The sequence below is a fragment of the Staurois parvus genome, unplaced genomic scaffold, assembly GCF_062004578.1.
Source record: "Staurois parvus isolate SC_StPar_1 unplaced genomic scaffold, SC_StPar_1.0 ptg001642l, whole genome shotgun sequence".
NCBI classification, from domain to species: Eukaryota; Metazoa; Chordata; class Amphibia; order Anura; family Ranidae; genus Staurois; species Staurois parvus.
The window spans coordinates 2,695,938-2,718,385 of NW_028319438.1; the positions used below are offsets into that span (position 1 = coordinate 2,695,938).

The 22,448-nt window shown below is 45.2% G+C and overlaps 1 protein-coding gene across 1 annotated transcript in view; it reads right to left on the bottom strand.

Annotated features, from left to right (window-relative positions):
• Positions 1–10,367: 10,367 nt before the first annotated feature.
• LOC149434919 (uncharacterized) overlaps positions 10,368–22,448 on the bottom strand; it is a 51,348-nt gene continuing 39,267 nt past the window's right edge. Inside the window, exons 6-9 of the mRNA XM_089663216.1 lie at positions 16,089–16,231; positions 12,069–12,131; positions 11,822–11,987; positions 10,368–10,575 (exon numbers count right to left, since the gene is read on the bottom strand). Coding sequence (XP_089519342.1) covers positions 10,368–10,575; positions 11,822–11,987; positions 12,069–12,131; positions 16,089–16,231 — 580 coding nt within the window. The remainder of the gene's footprint in view (positions 10,576–11,821; positions 11,988–12,068; positions 12,132–16,088; positions 16,232–22,448) is intronic.

The window sequence follows — 22,448 nt, forward strand, 5'->3', positions numbered from 1 at the left end:
GTGACATTAATAACTGATAATCCTAAGGTGATAGTGCCTATTAAAGTACAGTGATATACAAATCAGAAATACTCCTCTATTCTACTGTGATCCTTATATTTATATTGTGCAAACACATATATATTATGTGCACGTGCTTATGATATATTCAATAAAAAAAAAAAAAAAAAAAAAAAAAAAAGTCTTTCAAAATAAATGTGCAGGTGGATTCTTGGTTCCCTCTCGCCGAGTGCTTAATGGTCTCCCTATGTGCTCACCTCTATATTTGCCTGAATAAATCCAGGCAAATACACTTTTTATCCTTCCAGGATAGATGGGATGGAATGATGCTCTTGAGATATTTATTATCTGAGATAATTCAAGAGCATCATTCCATCCCATCTATCCTGGAAGGATAAAAAGTGTATTTGCCTGGATTTATTCAGGCAAATATAGAGGTGAGCACATAGGGAGACCATTAAGCACTCGGCGAGAGGGAACCAAGAATCCACCTGCACATTTATTTTGAAAGACTTTTTTTTTTTTTTTTTTTTTTTTTTTTTTTTTTTTTTATTGAATATATCATAAGCACGTGCACATAATATATATGTGTTTGCACAATATAAATATAAGGATCACAGTAGAATAGAGGAGTATTTCTGATTTGTATATCACTGTACTTTAATAGGCACTATCACCTTAGGATTATCAGTTATTAATGTCACTTGCATGAAGATTAATATTCACAATGATGTTTTGAGTCACTAGTAATAATTGTTTGATACATGCAGTATCTTGAAAGCTATTCATTAGCACTTTGAAAGTATAAGATATACATATTGGTACATGGGAGCGCGGCACTATCTATTTTGAAAATATTACATACACACTAGCATATGAGTCAGTGCAAGTGCCAGCGAACCTCACGTGAGAAATAAGGACATCTAAAGTCACATATTGAACACCTCATTTCATAATAGCTCACAAGCATTCACCATTTATATTGTAATGTTCTTGTATCTGGTTTATGTGCTTTTACATCCTGGATAACAAGTAAACTGAGCAAGATATCTTCACTTAGTTTTGTAATGGCTGAAGCCGGAAGCAGAGTCGGGAATCGTAAGAGGTCACAACCATTTGTGCAGATTGTTCAGCTTCACAAGGCCCATTTATACTAAATGTGGGACAGACTGGCGCTGGAGCTTTCTTCCACTGTCACATAGACCTGAACATTGCTCACTACTAGGGCAGGCAAGAAGTAGATGGCATTTTGTCATGATGGCCCAACTGTGTTTCTGGGTGATGATATCCCAGTAGTGTCAGCCAGCGAGTAACTCCGCTGATCCCAGCCTAAACAGCACCAAGACATGCACAATGATTCTCTTTCCTGCCATTAGGGTAGGAAATGTAGGAGATGTTTGTATTTTGACCCCAGGTGCATATTATGGAGTTTAATGTATTACAAAGGTTAATACTCACCTGCATCTAGCTATCTGCCTATGTACAAAAAATATATGATTGTACCTGTGCAACAAAGGAAGGAGGTTGTGGAAGTGAGAATTATTCTTGTAAAGAGGTCCTCTGCTGAATATGCTCACCACTATAATGATGCATATTGTAAACTGAAATGTTTAATATAGGGTTATCTTTGCCTTTAACACCTTCCCTTCCACAATAATGCTAAGAATACATTGATATAGATTCCCCTCTATTCTGGGTGAAGGTTATGTAATTAGATAAGACCAGTCATGGCAGGCCTGTATATTTCTCCAATTCCTTACTTTGTATGAACTGTCCTAGATTGTATTAAAAACCTATTCTACTTTAGTGTTTCCTTTTAAAGCTACCAGACAACCCTTTGAGCAGCTGTTAGCTGTCAAATGTATTTGTACTGAGAGCTTTGGTTCCTACTAATGACCGGTAACCAATCAGTATCAAAATGGTCTCAGCCTACAGAGGACATTGCAACCAGTATTATTATTATTTATTATACAGTATTTATAAAGCGCCAATAGTTCGCTCAGCGCTGTACATTACAAAGGGGGACAGAACATGTGACAGAACAATACCAATACAATGCAAAACATGAGGGGATTGAGGGCCCTGCTCTTTCAAGCTTACAATCTAGGAGGGAGGGGATGGTGGCACAGGAGGAGATAGCTGTGGGGGATGGAGTGGTAGGAAGAGTGGAGTAGGTCGGCAAGTTAGCAGGGGGTGGGGTAGACTTCCCTGAAGAGATGGGTTTTCAGGGTGCGCCTAAAGGAGAGGAGAGTAGGTGGTAATCTGATGGGTTGGGGCAGGGAGTTCCAGAGGATGGGTGACACCCTGGAGAAGTCCTGGAGGCGGGCAAGGGAGGAGGAGAGAGAAGGAGGTCTTGTGAGGAGCGGAGTGTGCGTGTTGGGCGGTACTTGGATATTAGGTCAGTGATGTAGTTCGGGGCAGTATGGTGGATGGCTTTGTACGTCAGTGGCGAGGCATGCCAGTGAGGAGGGAGTTGCAGTAGTCGAGTCGTGATATGATGAGGGAGTGGATGAGCTGTTTAGTGGTTTCTGGGGTTAGGAACGCGCGTATTTTGGCGATGTTGCGGAGGTGGAGTCTGCACGAGTTTGTTAAAGATTGGACTTGGGGCTGGAAGGATAGGTTGGAGTCCAGAATGACACCAAGTACTCTGGCCTGCAGGGCGGGTTTGATATTGGCGTTGTTGGATGTGATGGAGAAGTCAATGGGGGGTGGTGTCCGGGCTGGAGGGAAGACAAGAAACTCGGTTTTGGAGAGGTTCAGTTTAAGGAAGTGGAGCGACATCCAGTCTGATATGTCGCTCAGTAGGTGTGTGATTCGGGCAGAGACCGAGGGGGTGAGTTGGGTGGTTGAGAGATAGATTTGTGTGTCGTCGGCATAGAGGTGGTAGTTGAAGCCGTGAGAGTGTATGAGTTGGCCAAGGGAGGAGGTGTAGATGGAGAAGAGAAGGGGCCCAAGGACAGAGCCTTGAGGGACCCCAACAGAGAGGGGGAGTGAGGGGGAGGTGGTAGCATTATAGGTAACGCTGAAGGAGCGTTGTGACAGGTAGGATGATAGCCAGGAGAGAGCAGAATCTCTGAGGCCAAGGGAGTGTAGTTTTTTGAGGAGGAGGGAGTGGTCGACTGTGTCAAAGGCCGCAGAGAGGTTAAGGAGTAGGAGCACTGAATAGTGGCCATTAGCTTTGGCAGTTAGAAGGTCGTTGGAGAGTTTGAGTAAGGCGGTTTCGGTGGAGTGCAGGGGACGAAAGCCTGACTGTAGAGGATCGAGGAGGTGGTTGTCGTTGAGGTGAGAGCATAGGCAGGTGTAGACGAGGCGCTCGAGGAGTTTAGATGTAAATGGGAGCAGGGAGATGGGTCTGAGGTTGTTCGAGTCATTGGGGTCCAGGGAGGGCTTTTTAAGTATGGGGGTGATGTGTGCATGTTTCAGAGGGGAGGGGAAAGTGCCGGAGGAGAGGGAGAGATTGAAGATGTGGGTGAGGGAGCGTAGGATGGAGGAGGAGGGAGGTCGTAGGGGTTGTGAGGGGATAGGGTCGAGGGGGCAGGTGGTGAGGCGGGCATCAGAGAGGATCTTGGAGACTTCCTCAATGGTAGTAAGGTCAAAGGTGTGGAGTGTTGGGGGAGCTTCAGTATGAGGAATGTAGGGTGGGGTGGAAGTGGAGGTCAGAGCAATGGTGGGGCCGTGGGAGAGGGGTGATGAGGGGGTAGCTGAGTGAGGGGGAACGGGGTTGGAGGGAGTTTGAGCAGCGACGAAGTCCCTGCGGGTTATGTCGAGGGGGAGGGGGGATGAGGGGGTAGCTCTGTGAGAGGGGACGGGTTGAGAGGGCGTGTGAGTTGCGGCAATGTCCTTGCGAATTGTGTCAATCTTGTTTTTGAAGTGATTGGCAATCTCAAGGGCGGTAAGTGAGGTGCTGGGTGGAGGTGGGGGTAGCGAGAGTAGAGAGTTGAAGGTGGAGAAGAGTCGGCGAGGATTGGAGGAGAGGGTCTTGATGAGGGTCAGGAAATAGGCTTGTTTGGCTGCGTGGAGGGAGGAGGTGTAGGTGTGGAAGGCAGATTTGTAGCGGGTGAAGGCTTGTTGGGATTTTGTTTTGCGCCATAGTCGCTCCAGGGCACGACTGTGTCGTTTGAGGGTTTTGGTGTGATCAGTCTGCCAGGGCTGGAGCGGTCGGGGTCTGATGTTGCGTGTGGTTAAAGGTGCTAGTGAGTCAAGGGCTGTTGACAGCGTGTTGTTGTAGGCAGTCATAGCCAAGTCGGCGCAAGACAGGGGGAGGATGCTATCATGGAGTTGATCAGCTGCAGAGTGGAGGGGGGCAGGGTTGAGGTTGCGGAGGTTACGGCTGGTAGTAGTGTGACATTTGGAGGGGTAGGCGTTGGAGGACGAGGAGATAGAGAAGGTTATCAGGTTGTGGTCAGAGAGAGGGAAGGGGGTGTTAGTGAGGTTGTGGGGAGCGCAGCGGTTGGAGAAGACAAGATCAAGGATATTACTGTTGGAGTGGGTGGTGGATTGTATGCACCAACCAGTAGATGGCAGTTTGTCTCTTTTTATTACTGTAGTTGTTTGATACACTTATGGTAGTAATAAAAATAATTTATATATTTAGTACTACTCTCGTAAGGGCCGCTGGATTTGATTTTCTCTGCAAAGCCAGGCAACACACATTTTCCACACTTTACACACTGGAGTCAGCAAACAGTCCTTAAGCTTGATTTTGTGATTTTATTGAGGGGGTTAAATTTGGATAGGGTAAAGGGGTATATGAGATGCCTGAGGAACTGTCCCAAGGAACTGTATGACTTGAGGACAACTTCTTAGCAACTATGTACAAAGATTTGGATTAGCAACAGTCTATTCTTGAAGAGCACTAAAAGCTCTTAGGTGTACCTCCTCAGACCCTGGATGATTCCTCCTCTTCACCCAGCTGCCTGAGGAGATCCTGGAGCAAGGGGGACCAAGAGCTTCTGATTGAACAGTCCCAGATGAGATGCTAATTGCTGTCTCGCTTTATTGATGATTCCTCTGCCTGGCTACACTACTTTCTCTCCTCTGAACTACCCACTATCATTCTTGGAGATTTTAACATCCCCATTAATGTGAACAACCCAACTACATCCCAACTCTTCAACCTAGCCTCATCTTTTGCCTTGACACAATGGACACAGTCCTCCACTCACTCTGATGGGAATACATTAGACCTTGTTTTCTCCCATCGTGGCACTCCCTACAACCTCACAAACACCCCCTTTCCTCTCTCTGATTACAATCTCATCACCTTCACAGTGTCCTCGTCTTCAAACACCTATCCCACCAAGCAGCAAACATTACCCGCTGAAACCTTCACAACTTAAATCCTTCTCTTTTCCAACTGACCGCCTCTATGACAGAATCTCTCCCCTGTCCTGCCCTGACCTGGCCACTTCTGTCTACAACAGTTCACTTTCATCCACATTAGAGTCACTTGCTCCTCTAACTACACGAAGCGTCAGGCCCTGACCATAACAACCTTGGCAGACTGAAGACACCAGAAATCTTAAGCGACATTCGGCTTAAAACCAAATCTCACCAAGCTTTCACCCTATATAAATCTGCTTTCTTAACCTACAATTTCTCCCTCCATGCTGCCAAACAAGCCTACTTTGTCACTCTCATAGCTTGTCATCCAGTCCTCATCGTCTCTTCTCTACTTTTAACTCTCTACTTTCTCCACCCCCACCCAGTACCTCACTCACTGCTTACGAGATTACAAATCATTTCAAAAACAAGATTGATGCAATTCGTAGGGGCATCGCCACTGCACAGACATCTATCCCAATTAGTATACCTTATACTAAACCTCCCTCGACACTTTCCTCTTTTGACCTCACTACTACCGAAGAGGTCACTAAGGTTTTCTCAAAAGCCCATCTCACTCCTCACTATGGCGTCGCAAAGGTGAGGCATACAAAGAAAAATGCATGGTGCTTACAGTGAAACATGGCGGTGGCAGTGTCCTTCTGTGGGGCTGCATGAGTGCTGTTGGTGTCGGAGAGCTGCATTTCATTGATGTATCATGAATTCACAGATGTACTGTTCTATATTGAAAGAGAAGATGCTACCGTCACTCTGTGCCCTTGGTCATCGGGCACTTTTCCAACATGACAATGATCCAAAACACACATCTAAGGCCACTGCTGCATTTCTCTAGAAGAACCGGGTGAAAGTGATTCAGTTGCCAAGTATGTCTCCTGATCTGAACCCAATCGAACACCTATGGGGAATTCTCAAGATACAACTTGAGCATCGCTCTCCATCCAGCATCCAGAAGAGGTCATTCTTGAAGAAAGGTAAAAGATCGATGTTTCAAAATGTCGCCAACTTGTTCATTCCATGCCTAGTAGACTTGGTGCTGTTCTTACTTATCATGGAGGCCATACAAAATACTAGATGGAGTAGTTTTTGTTGTGGGGGGTATTCATTTTTGTGTCAACTAATTTGAGTAAAACTGAAGACTTTGTAATCTAAGTTATATTATTAACCTTACCTTTATGTAATGAACCAAACAAATGTTCTATAACACTCAGTTTTGCCAAAAATTTTAAATTGTTGTCGTGTTCATTGAGATATTGATGAAAATCTTACTTTTCAAACGGTGTGTACTCATTAATGCTGAGCAATGTGTATATATATATATATATATATATATATATACACACACACACACACACACACACACACATATTCTTTATCTTTTATTGCCAGTACAAAAAATATGTTTTTTTCCTTTGAATTTGGCAAATGTCTTTCCTATTTACTACTTGCAGCAAGTGGGTGGACTTTATGTCATGGAGGAAACCTGTGAAGGATTTTTTTTTTCCGTTATTGTGCATTTTGATGGCACATAAACACAAAGTAAACATAATCAGAGCCAATAATAAAATCAACAAATATACAATTTATTAAGTGACACTCCAAAAGAAGAAAATCCCCCCAAAAATTAATCCGAATATACAAATGATACATTCAATGAAGAAAGGAATTAAAATAATCTGAAGTTATAAAATACAAAAGCTGCCATTGCTGATCTTTTCCTTTAAAAATGCTAGTCTCCTGGCGAGGGGCTGACTGACAACTCATGGGGCCCCCGGGCAATAGGGGATCATGGGGCCCCTGTGTCCTTGCCCAAACTCAAAAATGCCTATGAAAAAGGTACCAGGGGCATCTCATGGGGCCCCCTACTTACCCCGGGCCCTCGGGCAGTGCCTGAGTTTCCAAATGGTCAGTCCGCCCTTGCTCCTGGCTGTCATGTAGTTCTAGAGGCTTCAGTGGTTTTTGAGTCCCAGACCTGGTACTGAGATGCAGATTAGGAGGAATTCAGTCTGTTCCAGGGGCGGACTGACCATTTGGAAACTCGGGCACTGCCCGAGGGCACGGGGTCAGTAGGGGGCCCTATGAGATGCCCCTGTTATCTTTTTCACAGGCTTTTTAGAGTTTGGGCAAGGACACAGGGGCCCCATGATCCCTTATTGCCCGGGGGGCCCCATGAGTTGTCAGTCCGCCCCTGGTCTGTTCTGTTTCAAATGCCGTATTATGCAGTGAAATTTCTCCTTAGATCTCAGTCTGTTCAGAAAGAATGGCCACTTGCTGACTTAGCAGAATCAATAAAACACAGAAGTTGGATCCAATACAGTTTTCCTTATATAAGCACAGTACAGAGGAGAGCAGGGAGTGTCTAGTTAGAGGCTGTATAAACCAGCACTAAACAGGAGGTGGAACAGGGACCATAGAAAGGGCACAAAAAGAATGCTGTGGCACAACACTCCCCACGTAATTGTATAATTACAACATAACGCAATACATTGCAGCAGCAGTAAAAGATACAGTATAATAGGTGGGACACAACATAATCTGACTCTGTAACCTGCATGCTTGTGCCGCTCCTAAAGCCAGCCATACTTGGAGTGAAATCTTTCTGGTTCAGCAGGGAACTGCACATTTCAATCCATATATGGGCTAGCTGATTGTACATAAACTGATCTATAAGGTTAGAAGCGTGTGAATGGGCCATGTGCTTACGAGGCATAGGCAGCTGCATGGAAACAACTGCTTATCCCAGTTTTACAGGTATGTGGGTGAGCGGTCACGAATACACACTGTCTACATACTTCTTTTTTTATGGGTAAAGGTTTCCTGTAAAACCTTAGAATAGCAACAGAGACTTTAAGAGAATGGGAATTCCAGCATCACCTGCAGATGTCTTCCAGGATCACCAGGTAATTGTTAAACAGAAAGTGGACTGATGGAGTACATAGATATCTGGATGAAAATTGAATTGGTCAACAAATAGATTGCGCTCCTGTACATGCCTCAATGTTTACCTTTCTATTTTAAAGCGCAAATTCAGGCAACAAAGAAGCTTTGGTAAGGTTAAAAAGTTTAGTTAATTCACAACCTGAGTTCTTGGTAATATTATGAGAAATAAACACATGCAGAATACTGAATTTATTCTCTCTTGAGAAGAGGAGATTAATGGGTGATATGATCTCCATGTATAATACATAAGGGGGGATATGATCTCCATGTATAATACATAAGGGGGGATATGATCACCATGTATAATACATAAGGGGGATATGATCACCATGTATAATACATAAGGGGGGGATATGATCTCCATGTATAATACATAAGGGGGGGATATGATCTCCATGTATAATACATAAGGGGGGATATGATCTCCATGTATAATGCATAAGGGGGGATATGATCTCCATGTATAATGCATAAGGGGGGGATATGATCTCCATGTATAACACATAAGGGGGGGATATGATCTCCATGTATAACGCATAAGGGGGGTATGATCACCATGTATAACGCATAAGGGGGATATGATCACCATGTATAACGCATAAGGGGGGATATGATCACCATGTATAATACATAAGGGGGATATGATCTCCATGTATAATACATAAGGGGGGATATGATCTCCATGTATAATACATAAGGGGGATATGATCTCCATGTATAATACATAAGGGGGATATGATCTCCATGTATAATACATAAGGGGGATATGATCACCATGTATAATACATAAGGGGGGATATGATCTCCATGTATAATACATAAGGGGGATATGATCTCCATGTATAATACATAAGGGGGATATGATCTCCATGTATAATACATAAGGGGGATATGATCTCCATGTATAATACATAAGGGGATATGATCTCCATATATAATACATAAGGGAATATATGATCTCCATGTATAATACATAAGGGGGGATATGATCTCCATGTATAATACATAAGGGGGGATATGATCTCCATGTATAATACATAAGGGGGATATGATCTCCATGTATAATACATAAGGGGGGATATGATCTCCATATATAATACATAAGGGAGGATATGATCTCCATGTATGAATAGTGGTTCATATAGTGAACTCGGTGTAGAGTTATTCCCCCTGAGGTCATCACAGAGGACAAGGGAACACTCTTTACATCTGGAGGAAAAGAAATTTAATCTCCAAACATGGAAAGGTTTCTTCACAGTGAGAGCTGTGAATATGTGGAATAGACTCCCTCAAGAGTTGGTTCTGGCCAGCTCAGTGGATTGCTGTAGGAAGGTCCTGGATTGTTTCTTAGATACACAGAATATAACTGGATATAACATTTATAGGTAAAGTTGATCCATGGAATACCCGATTGCCTCTTGGGGGATCAGGAAGGATTTTTTTTTCCCTGCAGAGGCAAATTGGATCATGCTTTGCTGGGTTTTTTTTGCCTTCCTCTGGATCAACTGTGGGTATAGGATTATAACCTTTTTTTTTTTTTTTTAATGGTTGAACTGGATGGACGTTTGTCTATTTTCAACCAGACTAACTATGTAACCATGTAGCTCATAGAGGGGCAGTAAATGACAGTAGCAGTGAATGTGCTAAATCTTATGTTTTGTAACTTCCTACTTATCCTCCCTTGGATACAGGAGGCAGCAATGATATAAAGTCAGCAGGGGGAGCCAATGAGAGCTATTGGGGAACTCAATAGATCAGTTTCGCTAGAGTACTTCAAAGACAATTTCTTAGGCTTAGATCATGGCTTGGTATTGTTTGAAGCAGGAAAATATTTATACTTTTATTTAACAGGTACGGGTTGCCTGTAGAACGTTTGACTAGTGTCAGGGTCACTTCAATCTTAGAGTTCCAACATCCCCAGCAGATGTGTTCCAGGATCACCATGTTACAGTCAAATGGAAAAGCAGCGGACTGATGGAGTATATGAAAGTCTGGATAAAAAATTGATCTTGGAGTGTACCTTTATTGTTTTAAACAGACGTCCCTGTGATCATTTAGGCATTGTATATGTCTCATCCTCTGTGCCCCTAAACGATTGTTGTGGTGTACAGATTGTCATACAGAGAGGATTTTGATGATGACCTCTTCTTAACTAAGTAGATGTAGACTCCTAGGATGATGGAGATGATGAACAAGATCCCCATGGTGACTCCACTGCCTATGAAGAAGCCAAGCTTGGAAATCTTCCCCGTGCATTGTGAAGATGCATATGTGTAGAGGTCTGTCCTGGCACAGCTATGGGATAAGACGAACACTTACATAATACTGCTATGTACATTGCATGTTAATTAGGAACAAAAACATGACTGTAGCAATCTTAGCAAGCTCTGATTTTGGAATATATCTGTAGGCAACGGGTGGACTGACAACTCATGGGGCCTCCCGGGCAATAGGGGATCATGGGGCCCCTGTGTCCTTGCCCAAACTCAAAAAAGCCTATGAAAAAGGAACCAGGGGCATCTCATGGGGCCCCCCTGCTGACCCCGGTCCCTCGGGCAGTGCCTGAGTTTCCAAATGGTCAGTCCACCCCTGGTAGGCAACTGTTACCAGTTAAAACAAAGTCTTTGTTTTGCTCTTGCAGGGCATACCTACTGATTTACTTTAACCACATGCCTTTCTAAGGCCATTTTAAAGCATCCTGGACTTCAAGTTAAAAAACAAGCCCTACAGCTGTCCAATCCTTTTAAGGATAGGCTTCAGGCTTTCTTTTCCCTTAAGTCCCAGCGGTTTCAAAATGGGGATGCTCATGTAGGGCAATACAAGACTTACTTTACTGCTTGCCATCCTTAGGACACCTTAAAACATCCTGGACTTCAAGTGCTTTAACCTCCTTAGCGGTCTGATTATGTCAGTATGTCTGTGCTCACAGCGGTACATTTTTATGCATGGAAATATGTTGTTTTTTTATTGTAGGCCTGTAATTCTTAGGAATAACGCATCGAAATCTGTCTGAACAAAAGTCTAGTAAACATCCCGGGTATGATAAAATTTGAAACATGAAATCATAAGTTATAATATAATAAATAATCATAAAAAATAATAATATAATAGAAAATTTAATTCAATAATATAATCAATCCAAAAACACTGAAATTTGAAATATAGCGCCAAGTTCGCACATCACTGAGTTCAGTCGCAGAATCGTTTTCAGTGTCTGATGAGGAATTTCCCCCACGAATCATTATCACTCAATTCTGCAAGTGGTTCTAATTTACTATCGCTGTTCTCTAGTCCTAAAAATTACAGGCCTACAATAAAAAAACAACATATTTCCATACAAAAAAAAGTACCGCTTTGAGCACAGAAATATTGACATAATCAGACCGCTAGGGAGGTTAAAGCAATTTCCATAACCCTTGGGAGCCACCAAGCTCATCCCCCAATCGGGAACCATACAGTTAGCAATGCGGCATATGGAGTCCATACCTTGAGTCTAAAGGGTTATAGTTTACTTCTAATCACAGGAAATCAAAATACTCACAAGCACTGAGGGCCAGATTGGCTCTTGATCTGGCAGATACCACCATTACAGTTAAGGTACATGGGTGAAAGTGGATGGCAGTGAGATAGGCAGGCCAGACCACCAGCAGAGAAGATAGGAGTATAAAAACCTCCACTACCTTCTGGAACCAGATGCATACAAAGTTCTGTAGACACAAGAGAGCGGTGTTAAACCCTTACTGCCTAATACTAACACTGGAATGGTTTTGTAGCCTTACGACGCATACCGTCCATACTTGGCGGTGGGATTGCTGTAATCTTGATAGTATTTCTATCCACACATAAGGTATCTGTGAAAAAAGAGAAGATTGACATTGATTAATATTGTCCCTAGGGTATAGCTACTGGTTTTGCAGAGGGGACAACAAATGTTGGGTCAGCATGACTGGTCATGGCCGAATCCTTCTTCATTACTCAGCCCCATGAACATGTGCTTTTATTTATGACAAGAAAGAGGCATTTTCTTACTTGAAATAATAACAGGATTTGGTTATGCCGAAATATGTTCTTTTGATCCATGCCAGTGACCCTGTCACATTAGTCCCTGCCCTTAAGGAGCCTAAAACCTAAGATCTCTACCTCACATGCATACAGTATGTATACATACTAGGACCAATTAAGGCAGGAATCAATTAAAGGATAAGTCTACTTGTCATCAATGGATAAGCCCTAGGGGCCTTATGGTAACCCTGTCACATCAGTCCCTGCCCTCAAGGAGCTTACAATCTGTCAGGGCTGGGCTCCTGCTACTTTACAAGCAGCTCTTTTCTTTCAGTGCTCAGAAGCTGCTCAGCTGTCAGTTGTTTACCAGCTACTTGTTGTCTCCACAGCAGGGGCGGACTGACAACTCATGGGGCCCCCAGGCAATAGGGGATCATGGGGCCCGTGTCCTCACCCACGCCCAAAAAAGCCTATGAAAAAGGTACCAGGGGCATCTACTGACCCAGGGCCCTCGGGCAGTGCCCAAGTTCCCAAATGGTCAGTCCGCCCCTGCTCCACAGTGACTCACCTGGATACTATTACCTGCCTCATCCAGCCTACAGCCAGCCCTTTTTGCTATTTTAGCAGCTTAGCTCATTTCCCCCTTGCCCTTGCGGGGTCTGTGATTTCCAGTGTGCTCCTGCCTGTGTTCCTGTGTACAACTCAGTCTGGCTGACTACTCCTCTGATTCCTCTTCCTGATTTTTGGCTCCTGACTATGCTGACTTCTGGTTTCCTGACTCTGTCTCGTCTGATAACCCTCTCTGGAATCCAAGCCCTGGCTTCTCTTATGACTATATTCCTGACCTATGTTATATTTGCCATTTCATTAAAGGTGTAATTTTAACTACACTTCTTGTCTCCGCCTGGTTCATGGTTCCTGACCATTTGGAAACTCGGGCACTGCCGCAGGGCCCAGGGTTAGTAGGGGGCCCCATGAGATGCCCCTGGTACCTTTTTCATTGGCTTTTTTGAGTTTGGGCAAGGGCACAGGGGCTCCATGATCCCCTATTGCCTGGGGGCCCCATGAGTTGTCAGTCCGCCCCTGTTCCTGACACAATTTAAGCAGAGCTGGTGAAAGCATAAGGCGGCTGAAGCAGCCACCTTAGGGTGCCAAGATAGGGGGTAGTGGTAAATCTGAATCCCCAGACAGTCGCTGAGGATTAAGATTGGGTTTCTAACACACTAGCCGCCGATCACTTCCATAACTACTGTGTTGTGCCGTTCCCCCTGCACGACCCCTCCCCCCCCGCCACAGCCTGCAATGGAGAACAGAGGAGACATACAGGGTCTAATAGACCCCGGATGTCTCATAAAGAGAACCTTCCACCCTTATGCTATCACACAGGTGCTAAACTTGGTTAAAGTTTTTAACAATTAAAGAGACACATACAAAAATTTAAAAAACAACAAATTGTGTGTGTGTGGTTATCAAAATGCACCAACCCTGAGTCTTTATGTGTATATGTGCACATGCTAGGGCCAATTTAGGCAGGCGCCAATTAAAAGTCCACTTGTCATTATTGGATAAGCTCTAAGATTTATTTATAAAAAATTCAAACAAATATCATAAGCATTCCAACAGCTATCATGAATACATCCTGTGATTTGTCTAATATCTTTATTACCTAGCATTGTCAGCTCCATCTAGTAGCCATAATGGGGTATTGTCCCGAAATACAGCAGTTTGAACCTGCTTGTTAGCCCTGGTTCACATATATGCGGCTGTGCGGGCCGCATTTTGCGCTGGCACAAGAGCCCATTCATTTGAATGGACTCCTGTGCCCCGTGACATGCAGAGAAGAAGTCCCTGCACATCTTCTGAAAACGCAGCCCACATGGGAACCTCGGTTCCCAGTACGGTTGCGTTTTCCAGTGTGGGCGGCGTGCCATTAGAACTAATGGCACCCGCCCGCGGGTCCGCATTTCTCTGTGCGGGTGGTGCAGCTGCACGGATTTTTGTGTGGATCCGCAGTGGCACCACCAACACATATGTGAACCTAGGGTAAATGTGTCCTGTGTAAATAGGGCAAAATCAAATGTTCTCAGGCTATATATTCTCTACAGATGGATGTGTGACTGGGAAAAAATATCACATTATGTCCATTAGATGGAGCTGAGGAGCATTCTTCTTGACTATGATACTCAGCCTCTATGATACTCTAATGGCCATAGTACAGTATTTTGCATATTCACACATTTTCGATCTGCAAAGCATAATAGCCTGAGAACATTCGATTCTGCTGCTACCGCACAGGATGGATTTACAATACATGCAGTTTCGGTTGAGGTATTTCAGGAAAATACTGTATTATGGCTACTGGATGGAGCTGATGTTCATAAGAAGTAAAGATAGCACAGAGGCTAAATGGTTAGCACTCCCACCTGGCAGTACTTGGGTTGTTGGTTCAAATCCCAACCATGGCACCACCTGCCTGGCGCTTGCATGTTCTCCCTGTGCCTGCGTGGGTTTCCTCCGGGTACTCTGGTTTACTCCAAAGACATGCTGGTAGGTGAATTGGCTCCTGTCTAAATTGGCCCTCATATGTGTATGTATGAATGTGAGTTAGGGACCTTAGATTGTACACCCCTTGAGGGTTAGGGACTGATGTGAATGTACAATATATATGTAAAGTGCTTTATAAGTACCTGAAATAAATAGACATTACAAATTTATATGCAGTTTGATGGATTAACCATTAGCCGCCTGGCCTAATGCCATTTGGCGGTCGCAAAAATGCTTTAGCTTTCCGGGGTGTACGCCATTTGGCGTCCTCCCGCACATGCACAGTTTGCGCGGTTGCAGCACCGCGCAATCTGTCACCGGCCGTGTACCACGGACACGGCCGATGACAGATCTGAGTATTGGCCCCGTTGCCGGTACCATGTGATCTGCTGTGACCAATCACAGCAGGTCACATGACAGTTGTATACAATGGATGGCTTCATTCATGCCATCCATTGTATACTAGTGCCTAGCTGTGAATGGTCACAGCAGGTCACATGCACATGTCATGTGATTAGCTGTGGCCAAATCACAGCTAAACATAAAAAAAAAAAAACCTGAATGAATCGATGTCATTCAGGTAAATGCTTGCTTATAGCAAAGTAATTCTTTGCTATAAGCAAACTGTGTAAAAAAAAAAAAAAAAAAAAAAAAAAATACTGATCACTTCCCCAAAGTAGTACAATGTTACTATGGTAACATTGTACTACTTTGGTCATAGTAAAATATGAAAAAAAAATCTTTAAAAAAATGTAATAAAAACTTAAAAATAATAGAAAAATAAAACAAAATAAAAAAAAAATATGTATTTTTTTTTTCCATGTAGCAGAATACATCTTGGCCTAAATTTATGAAGAACAATTATTTATTTGTAAACTTTTATAACAAAAACAAAGAAAAACGTGTTTTTTTTTTTCAAAATTTTTGGTCTTTTTTTGTTAATTTAGCAAAAAACAAAAACCCCAGCGGTGATTAAATACCACCAAAAGAAAGCTCTAGTTGTGTGAAGAAAATGATAAAATTTTAGTTTGGGTACAATGTTGTATGACCACGCAATTGTCATTCAAAGTGTGAGAGCACTGAAACGTGAAAAATGGCCTGGGCAGGAAGGTGTAAAATTGCCCGGTATTGGAATGGTTAACAACAATGCAATTGTTTTTTTAAATACACCCTCTAATTTTTCAATATAAAAAGAAAAAAGTAAGCATAACACTGCCCCCTTCTGATAAAGAGGTGAATTGTCATGTCGTTGGAACACTTACTGGCTGTTGTGCAGTTGTCCGTTTTACGTTCCAGTAGAGGTATCACCATATCAAGTACCCGGTTGTACTGGTGTATAATGTCCAGATCAGGCTTGTGTTCTATTTCCACAATGACTTTGTGATTTACAATGACGCTTCCCTTCCTGTTGGAGAAAAAGAAGTCATTTGTCATTACCGCAATGCATGTTGGAGATATTTGTAAAGAGAGTCTGAGTTTACCATGCGTTTTCCTAACTGAGTCTGTGCCCTGTAATCAAGCCTTTGCAAATATAAGTGAGTCTCACTCCTACTGCCACACTCTCTTGGAAGTGAGTTTTACTTGGGCTAAACCATTTGTAAGAAAAGAAAGTGCTGTATAAGTGAAATGCATCTGCGGATCTCTGTGGGTAGAAAACACTTTGCGATCTATTTATAAAAAACTCCCTGTACTAATGCCTCACAGCTATCACAAAAAATCTCCCGTAACCTCCCTGGCGGTATTCCCGAGTGTAGCTCGGGGTAAAGTTTCAGCACCACAAGCGGTAACCCCGAGCTACACTCGGGCTTACCATGCAGCGCTGCATAGGGAGTCCCTGCAGAGCTTACCTTGTCCTTCGCTCCCGCGATGCGTCCCCTGCAGTGTCCCCGGCCATCTCCTCCGGCCGATGCCGGCATCCGGCTTCCGTGCGATTATCGGGATGTACAGGATGTACGGGGGATGGAATCAGCGGTAAATTTAAAAATTTTAGAAACTGTCATTTTCTAAATAACGAATATGACATAGTATTCCATTCCTGTATCAAACCATTTCACATACATTTTGTCCCGAGTGCTTTGTCCGGCGCCCTGCCTGCATTTTTACTGTTCTTTCTGCCTGGAAACTGAGAAACGTCCATGGCGTCCAAAAAGCGTCCCTTTAGGTCAAAAGCGGTTTTAGACCGGCTAGAGAACAGCGATAGTAAATCAGAACCACTTGCAGAATTGAGTGATAATGATTTGTGGGGGAAATTCCTCATCAGACACTGAAAGTGATTCTGTGACTGAACTCAGCGATGTGCGAACTTGGCGCTCTATTTAAAATTTCAGTGTTTTTTGTTTGATTATATTATTGAATTAAATTTATTATTATTATTAGAGATGAGCGAAGTATTCAAAAATTCGATTCGGCTGATTCGGCGAATTCGCGGAATAAATTTGATTCGAGTCGAATATATTCGCTGCGAATTTAACTTATAAAAGGGTGTTTCTAGGCTTCAGAGAGACTTAATATTAGTGCAGAACACTGTACCTTTAATTTAAATGCCCTTGGAGTCTGCTGGGGAAGAGAAATAATACTGTCAGTCAGTATGACATGCAGATGAGTGCCGTCGATCTTAGAATCACCGCACACTTCACTCATTTGGGCAGTCACGGGGCCAAAACCAGAGTGTGGAGCCACAGTGTGGCGGTGGAGGCAGCAGCAATGGGAGGCCATACAGCACCCTATGACAAAATGGAACCCACCAGCAGTGTGAGGAGACCTGAAAGTGGCACATGGCAGAGTGTGGCGATGGAGACAGCAGCAATGGGAGGCCGTACAGGGACCCATGACACATTCTGGACCTGGCAGCAGCATGAGGAGGCGGTACAGGGGCCCATGACAGATTACGGGCCTGGCAGCAGCATGAGGAGTCGGTACGGGGGCCCATGGCAGATTACGGGCCTGGCAGCAGCAATGGGAGGCCCGTAATCTGCCAGCACCCTATGACAAAATGGAACCCACCAGCAGTGTGAGGAGACCTGAAAGTGGCACATGGCAGAGTGTGGCGATGGAGACAGCAGCAATGGGGGGCCGTACAGGGACCCATGACACACTCTGGACCTGGCAGCAGCATGAGGAGGCGGTACAGGGGCCCATGACAGATTACGGGCCTGGCAGCAGCATGAGGAGTCGGTACGGGGGCCCATGGCAGATTACGGGCCTGGCAGCAGCAATAGGAGGCCCGTAATCTGCCAGCACCCTATGACAAAATGGAACCCACCAGCAGTGTGAGGAGACCTGAAAGTGGCACATGGCAGAGTGTGGCGATGGAGACAGCAGCAATGGGAGGCCGTACAGGGACCCATGACACACTCTGGACCTGGCAGCAGCATGAGGAAGCGGTACGGGGGCCCATGGCAGATTACGGGCCTGGCAGCAGCAATGGGAGGCCCGTAATCTGCCAGCACCTTATGACAAAATGGAACCCACCAGCAGTGTGAGGAGACCTGAAAGTGGCACATGGCAGAGTGTGGCGATGGAGACAGCAGCAATGGGAGGCCGTACAGGGACCCATGACACACTCTGGACCTGGCAGCAGCATGAGGAGTCGGTACGGGGGCCCATGGCAGATTACGGGCCTGGCAGCAGCAATGGGAGGCCCGTAATCTGCCAGCACCCTATGACAAAATGGAACCCACCAGCAGTGTGAGGAGACCTGAAAGTGGCACATGGCAGAGTGTGGCGATGGAGACAGCAGCAATGGGAGGCCGTACAGGGACCCATGAGACACTCTGGACCTGGCAGCAGCATGAGGAGGCGGTACGGGGGCCCATGGCAGATTACGGGCCTGGCGGCAGCAATGGGAGGCCCGTAATCTGCCAGCACCCTATGACAAAATGGAACCCACCAGCAGTGTGAGGAGACCTGAAAGTGGCACATGGCAGAGTGTGGCGATGGAGACAGCAGCAATGGGAGGCCGTACAGGGACCCATGAGACACTCTGGACCTGGCAGCAGCATGAGGAGGCGGTACGGGGGCCCATGGCAGATTACGGGCCTGGCAGCAGCAATGGGAGGCCCGTAATCTGCCAGCACCCTATGACAAAATGGAACCCACCAGCAGTGTGAGGAGACCTGAAAGTGGCACATGGCAGAGTGTGGCGATGGAGACAGCAGCAATGGGAGGCCGTACAGGGACCCATGAGACACTCCGGACCTGGCAGCAGCATGAGGAGGCGGTACGGGGGCCCATGGCAGATTACGGGCCTGGCAGCAGCAATGGGAGGCCCGTAATCTGCCAGCACCCTATGACAAAATGGAACCCACCAGCAGTGTGAGGAGACCTGAAAGTGGCACATGGCAGAGTGTGGCGATGGAGACATGGGCCCCCTGGCCACGCTTGACTTTCTGGCCACATAGTCGACATACGGCTACGTTTACTTCCTCGGGCGGCTTGACGAAAAATTGCCACACCGCCGAGTAGGAAACTTTGCCCCCGCTACTCCTCACTGGCTGACTGCTACTTCCTCCGTGCACACAGGCACCACTACTGGCCGTGGTGGTAGGCTGCAGTGGAGATGGTGCTCTACTCCGTGTCCGTTTGCCTCCACTGACACTGCTGAGACCCTGCTGCCTCCTGGGCAACCCACCGACTGTTTTGCTCGCTGCCAAGCTGGCACCCTCTTCTCCTGATGATGCGGAAGCAATAGCCTGATGACGACGAGGCTGCCAAGTGCGATCAGCCTCATCATCATCAATTAGGGTCTCCGCCTCACTACTAGCCCCCTCGGCTGCGTGTGGGTCAGGAGACAGACCTGTCTCTAGACCGGCTACTGAGCCACTCTCCTCGCCAGTACTTCTTCGCCTGGCTGCTGAAGAGGCGGATGTCTCTCCCCGTTCCTGACCGCCCTCTGTTAGCTCTTCCTCACTGTACAGTGGGGCTGAGCCCACAGCATGCGATACTTCGCTTGGTGAGGGAACACCAAAGGACAGGGGCAGGTAGAGGACACGTGATTTCAGTGGGCTTGCTCCCGGGCCATGCCAACTAACGGTTGTGTCTGACGTACCCACCGACCGTTGGCTGTAGGTGTCAGAGGTGACCTGGGAAGAGGAAGACGACCGAGCCAACCAATCGATGACGGCAGGGTTGTCGGTGGAGACACGACTGCTGGATGACACCGGGAGCACTGGCCTCTGGCTGCGACTAGTGCTGCCTCGACCCCTTCCTCTGCTGCCACGTCTGCTCGCTCCTGAAACATTGCCTCCTCTGCCACTCCTCTGCGTGTTGTCTGACATACTCTTTAATTCAACGATTCTGTGTCCCTGAGTAACAATTCTGTGTCCCTGAGTAACAATTCTGTGTCCCTGAGTAACAATTATGTGTCCCTGAGTAACAATTCTGTGTCCCACAGTAACGATTCTGTGTCCCTGAGTAACAATTCTGTGTCCCTGAGTAACAATTCTGTGTCCCTGAGTAACAATTCTGTGTCTGTCTCTGAGTAAAAATTCTGTGTCCCTGAGTAACAATTATGTGTCCCTGAGTAACAATTCTGTGTCTGTCCCTGAGTAACAATTCTGTGTCCCTGAGTAACAATTCTGTGTCCCTGAGTAACAATTCTGTGTCCCTCAGTAACAATTCTGTGTCTGTCCCTGAGTAACAATTCTGTGTCCCTGAGTAACAATTCTGTGTCCCTCAGTAACAATTCTGTGTCCCTCAGTAACAATTCTGTGTCTGTCCCTGAGTAACAATTCTGTGTCCCTGAGTAACAATTCTGTGTCCCTCAGTAACAATTCTGTGTCTGTCCCTGAGTAACAATTCTGTGTCCCTGAGTAACAATTCTGTGTCCCTCAGTAACATTTCTCTGTCTGTCCCTGAGTAACAATTCTGTGTCCCTGAGTAACAATTCTGTGTCCCTGAGTAACAATTCTGTGCCCCTCAGTAACAATTCTGTGTCCCTCAGTAACAATTCTGTGTCTGTCCCTGAGTAACAATTCTGTGTCCCTCAGTAACAATTCTGTGTCCCTCAGTAACAATTCTGTGTCACTGAGTAACAATTCTGTGTCCCTGAGTAACAATTCTGTGTCCCTGAGTAACAATTCTGTGTCCCTCAGTAACAATTCTGTGTCCCTGAGTAACAATTCTGTGTCCCTCAGTAACAATTCTGTGTCCCTCAGTAACAATTCTGTGTCTGTCCCTGAGTAACAATTTTGTGTCCCTCAGTAACAATTCTTTGTCCCTCAGTAACAATTCTGTGTCCCTAAGTAACGATTCTGTGTCCCTAAGTAACGATTCTGTGGCCCTAAAGTCTCTCTGGTCCTAACTCTGTCCCTAATACAGACAGGTCTGTCTCTCTTGAATGACCGGAGGCTAATGGAGAATTGTAAGATGGCCGCAATTTATAGCTCCACCATTACACAGTGCTGGCTGGCTGGCTGCTGATTGGCTAATGCGATCACATGTCATGAATGAATGCATTATGGGTCAGCGCGCCTTGTCTGCGCGCTTTCCCAGAGATCCCCGCTCCGTCGCCACACATGTCGCCGCCATTTTTGGGAAAATTCGATTCGTGCATCCGAAGTTGGCTAATTTTCGGATTCGGCGCGAATCGAATATTTCCCAATATTCGAAACGAATTCCACTTCGCCATGTTCGATTCGCTCATCTCTAATTATTATATTAACCTCCTTAGCGGTATTCCCGAGTGTAGCTCGGGGTAAAATTTGAGTACCAAGAGCGGTAACCCCGAGCTACACTCGGGCTTACCATGCGGCGCTGCTCAGGGATTCCCTGCAGCACTTACCTTGTCCTTCGCTCCCGCGATGTGTCCCCTGCAGTGTCCCCGGCCATCTCCTCCGGCCGATGCCGGCATCCGGCTTCTGTGTTCCGGTCCCTGTGACGACGGGACGTACGGGCGCCGGAACCGGCGGCAAGTTTGAAATTTTTTTAAAGTGTAATTTTTTTTAAAATGACTATTACATAGTAAAACATTGCTGTTTCAATGCATTTCACATACATTTTGTCCCGAGTGCTTTGTCCTGCGCCCTGCCTGCATTTTGAATGTTCTTTCTGCCTGGAAACTGAGAAACGTCCATGGCGTCAAAAAAGCATCCCTTTAGGTCAAAAGCGGTTTTAGACCGGCTAGAGAACAGCGATAGTAAATCAGACCCACTTGCAGAATTGAGTGATAATGATTCGTGGGGGAAATTCCTCATCAGACACTGAAAACGATTCTGCGACTTTGCTCAGCGATGTGCGAATTTGCCTCTGTATTTCAAATTTCAGTGTTTTTGGTTTGAATATATTATTGAATTAAATTTATTATTATTATATTATTATTTTTTATGATTATATATTAAATTATAATTTATGATTTCGTGTCTCAAATTTTATCATACCCGGGATGTTTACTAGACTCTTGTTCGGACAGATTTCAGTGAGTTATTCCTAAAAATTACAGGCCTACAATAAAAAAATACATATTTCCATGCAAAAAAATGTGCCGCTTTGAGCACAGAAATATGGACATAATCAGACCACTAGGGAGGTTAATATTTTAAATACATGTATTTCCTATGCAGCAGCTCCATCTAGTGGCCATAATGCAGTATTTTCCTGAAATACCTCAATCAGCAAAAACACCG